Raw genomic sequence first — 7,602 nt, 5'->3', positions numbered from 1 at the left:
ACTGTTTTCTTGATGTTGAGCTTCAATCCATATTGAAGTCTGCAGTCCTTGACCTTCTGCAGCAAGTACTTTAGATCCTCCTCCATTTCAGCAAGAAGGGCTGTGTCGTCTGCACAGAACTTAGGTTGTTGATAAATCTTCCTCCAATCCTGATGCAACATTCCTACTCAAAGAGCTCAGCCTCCCAGATGAACTGTTCCACATACACACTGAAAAGGTATAGAGATAAGGCACATCTCTGGCATATACCTTTCCTGATATTAAACCACGCAGTGTTTCCTTGCTCTGTTCTGATGACTGCCTCCTGGTCCAAGTACAGGTTTCACATAAGCACAATCAAGGGTTCTGGGATTTCCACTCTTCTCAGAGTCAACCATAATTTGTTGTGATCCATATAGTCAAATGGCTTTGTGTAATCAATGAAACACAGATAGGTATTCCTCTGGTGCATTCTGCTTTCAGCCAAGATCCAGGTAACACTAGCTGTAATATCCCTAGTACCATGGCCTCTTCTAAACACAGTCTACATATCTGGCAGTTCTCTGTTGATGTGCTGTTCCAGACATTTTTTGATCATTTTCAGTAGAATCTTGCTTGCATGTGATAGCAATGATATTGTTTGATAATTTCCATACTCTGTCAGATCACCTTTCTTTGGGATGGAAACAAATATGGATCTTTTCCAGTCAGTTGGCCAAGTGGTTGTCCTCCAGATTTTTTTGGCACAACTTGGTGAGTGCATCCAGGACAGCATCTGTTTGTTGAAATATGTCAATTGGTACACTATCAATTCCTGGGGCCTAGTTTTTTGCCAATTCTTTATGAGCAGCTTGGATTTCTTCCTTCATCACCACATGCTCTTGCTCATACGATGTTTCATGAAATTCTTCTGTGTCTGCCAATTCTTTTTGGTACAGTGACTCTGTATACTCCTTTCAATCTTCTTTTAAAGCTTTCTGGATCATTTAATATTCCGATCAAAGCTCCCTTAAGTATTGCAACTCAAGGCTTAAATTTGTTCTTCAGTTCCTTCAGCTTAAAAAATGCCAAGTTAATTCAGCCCTTTTTATTTTCTGACTCCAGCTCTTTGCACATGTCATTATAATATTTTGCTTTATCTTCCCACATTACCCTTTGAAATCTTCTGTGCAGCTCCTTAATTTCCTGATTTCTTTCCTTTGCTTTGGCTTCTTGTCCCTCTAGTGAAATATTCAGACGTCAAAAAAAATGGGTAGTTCTCCTTTGCCCTATATGGTCACTGTTTTTTGGAATCTATTCAGTGGAAGTGTTTTAGTTTGGCGTGTTCATTTAGCTACAATTATTACCAACTAAAATCACTCCTGAGCTATTATGTTTGTTAAATTATCATTACTTTTAGTCATGATAGTACAATCATACCAAAATGGCAATGGTCAGAGTTTTTCTTTCCCTGCATTTTCTGACACTACTTCACACACACAAGGTATCAAATATTGTTGGTGTTGTTGTTAGGTGTCATTAAGTTGAACACAACTCATAGAGGCCCTATGAAAAGTAGGTATGAACCCTATTCTATCCTATGCCATCCTTCTCACACTTCTTGACACATTAGAGTTCATTGAGGTAGTCACCACGTTAATCCACCTGTTTGAGGGTCTTCCTATCCTCCACCAACCTTCTATCTTTGCAAGCATCAGGTCCTTCTCCAAGGAATAACCCCTCCTAGCAACATGTTCAAAGTATGTAAGGAAAGCCTTATCATCTTTGCCTCCAAAGAGCACTCCAGCTGCACCCTCTACAAGACATATTTGTTCATTCTTTTGGCAGTCCTTCAGGTGTTCAGCACTCTTCTCCAGTACCACGGCTCAAAGGAATCAATTATTCTTCTTTGTTGAGCCCATGTTCCCAAATAATTTCCTCAGCATATAGACTGAATAGGTATGGAGAAAGAACACAAGCCTGACGCACACCTTTCTTAATTTTAAACCATGTAGTGTTCTCTATTATAAATCTTCTATAAATCTCCATATGTAGGGCTTATTGTTAGGTTTAATAGATATGGTTCTTTCATATTAAGGGAGAAAACTGCTCTTTTCTAAGTACTATCAAGTATGAATTTTCCAAGCAAAACAACTCTTTATTGTCTTTTTTCTAGAACAACATTTATGAAGGAGATACGTGGAAGGAGAGAAAGATGAGAGGAAAAGAAGGTCCATTTCTTACTTGGATTGTGCGAGGCAGCCTGGGGCAACCATACTGAGATTCTCCTCTGTGGCCTGCAGTGCAGTGAGTTCTACCATGTCAACCATCACATCGTTCGTGTGACCCGGGAGCTGGGGAAGCACTGTAATTATCTTCTCTACCAAATTGTCTCCGTGATGTCCAACTGCTCCTGTTGAAGCAAACAGGAAAATGAAAATCTGCAAAATCAGAAAGCTTAAAATGGATAAATGTTTTACAATGTATTTTATACCAACAACAAGATTTCTCTTACATTAGTAAGTAGCAAAAACCCAGTATATTACCTTGTGGAATGCTAATCACACTCACAATTACCTTGTCTGCCATTTACCTTGACCTCAGTGGTCCACGAGGGCAGATGCTGTGCTACTCTGATTACTCCTATATCCGACAGCATCTACCACAGTGCTTGCATAGGGTAGATATCAGTAGGTACTTAGTGAGTCATTCAACGTATGATTGGGGTATAGTCATGCAGGTAAACAGTGTCTATCTACTGCCATCAAGTAGATTCTGACTCACAGTAAGCCGCCAGGACACAGGATAACTGCCCCATCAGGTTTTAGAGGCTGAGAATCTTAGAGCAGCTAGTGGGTTTGAGCTTTCAACCATCTGGTTAGCAGCCCAGCAATTAATCCATAAGATGCTAGAATTTTGGAACTAAAAGCATTTTACTGATAATGGTATAAGACCCAGTAGAACTTAGAGATCTAAATTAAAAAAGAAGGAAAAACCCAACATGTGAAAAGCCTAGCTTCTTTCAGGTAGAATCGAGTCTTCACAGTGGCAAAGGCCCTGTTTGACCAGCTCTCCTTGTTCCCACCAGACACAACATGGAACTCGATAGCTAGGAGATTTTCATCAAGTATTTTGTGAACAAAGGACAGAAAAAAGAGTGAAAGGTGAATGCTTACAGTGAGAGGCCACATTTATTGAGTGCTTTCTGGGTACCAGGCACTGTATAGGTGCTTTAAGGGTACTAACTCTTTAAGTATCAAATTCAAGAGCTTAAGTTAGAATTCAAAACTAATGACACAGTTTATGCTTTTCCCATGAAACCAAGTTGTCGCCCAAAAAGCCTTGTTGCTTAGGAGACATCATTCCAACAACTGACAGGATTTACCACATTTTACTTGCTTTATTCTTGTCAACTTCAAAATTAATTAAGATTTTGCTTCCCAATACCTCCCACTCTTGTGTCTCACTCTCTTACTCTTGCCATGTTATATCAATGAGACAGAAGAACTAAGGAAAAGGCCAAACTAGGAATCAAAAAAATTATCACTGTCATCACAGTTGTTGTTGTTGTTGTTGGGCATCAGAGGTGACTCTCCAACGGGGCAGCAAATTGCACAGGAGGAGACTGCCCATCTCTCTCCTGCAGAGCAGCTGGTGAATCTGAATCGCCTGCCTTCAGGCTGGCAGTGAAGTTCCTTACCACTTGGCCACCTGGGCTCCCATTTTTATTGAGGGCTTATGATATATGAAAGGAACCCTGGTGGTATAGTTGGCTATGTGTTGCACTGCTAACTCAGAGGTCAATGGTTCAAATCTACCAGTCATTCTGTAGGGAAAAGATGGGAAAGTTCCTTCCATAAAGATTTACAGTCTTAGAAACGTTATGGAGGGTCACTATGAGTCAATCTTTACTTGATGTAAGTAGATTGAGGGGTTGTTGTTTTGGTATGATATACAAAGTTGTTGCTGTTGTTGTTCTATTGAGTTGAGTACATACTCCTAGTTTAAAAAAATATCAGTCTCAGAAAATTGACACAAGACAGAGATGCCATAAGTATTCTAAAGTGACTTCTGAGAATGCTTATTTCATTGGTAGAATATTCATTTCATTAAGATGTTAGAAAATACATTCGCTTTGCTGTCTATGCTTTAAGATTATCTCCTCAGCACTCAGCCCAGGACCAGACTCATTAAATAACAGCTGAATGAATGTTTACTGATTATAAATGGCCGAGGGATCCAGAGAGGGTTATGTGAAATATGTCTTTATATCCTTAAACTAAGGCTGGAACAAAAATAGCTGGATTTCTTCTTACCATATCTCACTCCAATGGTTTCCTCTTCCTATACTAAAAACTTCTACAAAGTTTTTTCATTTGCCTTAGCACTCAATTTCTTTCTTTGTCCATTTGTTTGTTTGTAGCACTTCTGATCTCTATCTAAAATACTTGTATTTTTAATATGCCACTCATAGACTCATCCCCTAGGTAAGAACTCCATTCTTCCTGGCTTTATTGCCTAATGCTTTTTTGCTTGCTGTTCATTCCTCTTAACCACAATTTCAAGATTTTTGGCAACCTACTTTTATTAAATCCTCTTTTAGGTTGTTACTGATAGGTCCTGTCAAGTCAAGTATGACTCATAATGACCCTATGAACAAAAGATCTGAACCCAGTCCTGTCCTGTGCCATCCTCGCACTTCCTGAAACACAAGAGCCCATTGCAGCACTCACTGTGTCAATCCACCTGCTTGAGGGTCTCCTCAATTGAGACTTTCAATTGAGGGTCTCCTCTCCTTTGCCAACCCTCCACCCTTCCCACATCATGTGCCTTTCCAAAGAATAGCACCTACTAGCAAGATGTCCAAAGTATGTGAGGCAAAGCCTCATCATTCTTGCCTCCAAAGAGCTCTCTGGCTGCACCTTCTTCAAGACATGTCTGTTCATTCTCTTTCCATCCAGTGCTCTTCTCCAACACCACAGCTCAAAGGCATCAATTCCTCTTCTATCATCATTCATTATCCATGTCTCGGGTGCATAGGTAGTAATTGTAAAGCCCATGGTCTGAATCAGACAAACCTTAGTCCGCAAACAGACATCACAACTACTCAATAATTTGGAAAGGTCCTTAACTGCAAATCTTCCCATTGCAATGTGTCTTCTTATTTCCTGTCTACTTGTACCAAGGGTGTTAATTGTGGATCCAAGCAAGATGAAACTGTCGACAGTTTCAATCTCCTCTCCATCCATCATTCCACTGCTTGTTGGTCTAGTGGTAAGAGTCTTTGTTTTCTTGATACTGAGATGCAACAAATGTTTCAAGTCCTCCTCACTTTCAGCAAGTAAGGTTGTGCCATCTGCATAACGCAGGTTATCAATGAATTTCCCTCCAATTCTTATGCCACAATCCTCTTCATAAAGTCCAGCTTCTCAGATAATTTGCTCAGCATATAGATGGAATAGATTATTGACTAATCAAGTCCTCTTAAAATATTTTTTCTTAAAGTATGGTGTTGTTGTTATGTGCTGTCGAGTTGCCTGTGACTCATAGCAACCCTATGTACAACAGCCCTGAAACCTGCTCTATCCAGTGCCAATCTTATTGTCTCTGACACACCTTCCCCATTACTCCAGTCACTGAATCAATCCATCTTATCGAGGGTCTTCCTCTCTTGCACTATCCCTTCCCCCTCCCAAGCATTACATCCCTCTCTAAGGACTGGTCCCTCCCTGCAACATGTCCAAAGTATGTCAGACAAAGCTTCAGAGTCCTTGCCTCCAAGGAGCAGCCTGGTCTCACCCTCTTTAGGATGAATCTGTTCTCCCAGCAGTACATGTTATTATATTAATGTAATAATAATAGCCAAATGATACTTTTACAACATCAAAAGAACATGTAGACTCTTAATATTCTTAATGTACAAAAACCAAGGGAATGATTAAGAGAATTCTGGTATATTTATAGATACAATTCTCAAATTATTATTTGTTTACAATTTTCTTCTGTTTACCTGTTATCTTCTGGGTTATGTTCTGTGATAAGCAAATATTCCTGCTATAATGTTGTTGTTGTTGTTGTTATATGCCATCAAGTCCCCTGTGACTAATAGTGGCCCTATGTCCAGTAGCTCTGAACCAAGCCCTGTCCTGAGCTAGTTTTTCTGATTTGAACACACCAAGCCCCATTGCCCTCGTTACTGTATCCATCCATCTCGTCCAGGGTCTTCTTCTCTTTACTGTAATAAACATTTCTTAAATTAAACAAATATGTGTCCACAAATAGCTCAAAATACAACAAGAGTTATCTTTGGGTGATACAGTTAAATTTATATAAACACTACAGAAACTTTCTTTTCTCCCAATGTTGTCTATGAAAAAAGTATAGCAAACCCACTGCTGTTGAGGTGATTCCAATTCATAGTGACAGGTCATCATGTTTCTGAGGATATAACTCTTTAAAGAAGGGGGCTGCCCATCTTTCTCCCACTGGTGGATTTGAACTACTGACTTTTTAGTTAGCAGGCAAGCATGTTAATGCACTATGCTACCATGGCTCTTGAAGTACATAATAAAGGTTAACTATTTTTAAAAATAACAAATTTTAAACAATAAATAACATTCCATCAGGAACTTTTTAAAGTATCATATCAGAAAATATTAACAAATGTTACATTATCATACTTCCTTAGCTTGCTTCAAAAAGGAAGTCAACAGGATATGAACAGTTACCATGTTTGATAACAAATGAAATTAATAAAAGCAGGCAGGGATTTTCAGTTTGTTATTCTGCTCTGCCCTGAAAATAGTCTCACAAATTCAATTTTACAGATCAATATACATTTCTTTCATTTAATCAGTGACATATTTATGACATCAATATGGACATTTGGAGACTGCCAATGTCACAGTAACATTGGATTCTTCTTTTAAAAAGTAGAAAAAGAAAGTCAAGATCCACATCATATTTAAATGTTCAGAGGACTGCCTTGCTCCTTTATTCTAGAAGTTTAAAATACTATCTAAAAAATTTATATAATGGCATCTAAACTCAAGTTATTTCTTCCATATATAACTTGTAATTTGACAGCTGTGCAGCCAGTCCCCTTCCATGTATAGAGAAAATGGCTTATTTTACCAACATCATCTTTTCATAGGGAGTGAGGAGATAGAGGAAAGAAGCTTTTACGCCATAGTTGATAAAGTCAAAGGTTGGTAATTGAAAACCGCCAGTCACTGAGGGAAAATACACTCACAGTCTCATGCCATAAATATACAGCCCTGGCCATCCTAAGTGAAAATAAGAATTCAAAGGGAAAGCTCAAGAAGACAAAGTATTATAATAAAAAATGCAAAGACCTCAGAGATAAAAAGAGAAGAATCTGCTCTGCATTTCTCAAGCTGAAAGAACTGTAAAAAATATTCAAACCTTAAGTGACCATACTGAGAGATACCATGGACAAAATCTTAAGTGATTCAGGAAGCAGTGAAAGAAGTTGGAAGGAATACACAGAATCACTATAAAAAAAAGAATTGGTCGACACTGAAAATTTTCCATAAATGCCATATAAACAAGAACTAATGGTAAGAAAGGAAGAAGTTCAAGCTGCAATGAAGACACTGGTTAAAAATAAGGCTCTAGGAATAT

General features: G+C 38.6%; 1 protein-coding gene across 1 annotated transcript in view; it reads right to left on the bottom strand.

The window, feature by feature from the left end:
* SCFD2 (sec1 family domain containing 2) overlaps positions 1-7,602 on the bottom strand; it is a gene marked incomplete at its 3' end in the record, with an annotated part of 151,946 nt that overhangs the window by 92,663 nt on the left and 51,681 nt on the right. The window contains exon 2 of the mRNA XM_006898102.1: positions 2,203-2,371. Coding sequence (XP_006898164.1) covers positions 2,203-2,371 — 169 coding nt within the window. The remainder of the gene's footprint in view (positions 1-2,202; positions 2,372-7,602) is intronic.

This window comes from Elephantulus edwardii, unplaced genomic scaffold (genome assembly GCF_000299155.1).
Source record: "Elephantulus edwardii isolate Elephantulus edwardi_28Jun2011 unplaced genomic scaffold, EleEdw1.0 scaffold00220, whole genome shotgun sequence".
Taxonomy (NCBI): Eukaryota; Metazoa; Chordata; class Mammalia; order Macroscelidea; family Macroscelididae; genus Elephantulus; species Elephantulus edwardii.
This window is presented reverse-complemented; position numbering and strand designations above follow the sequence as displayed.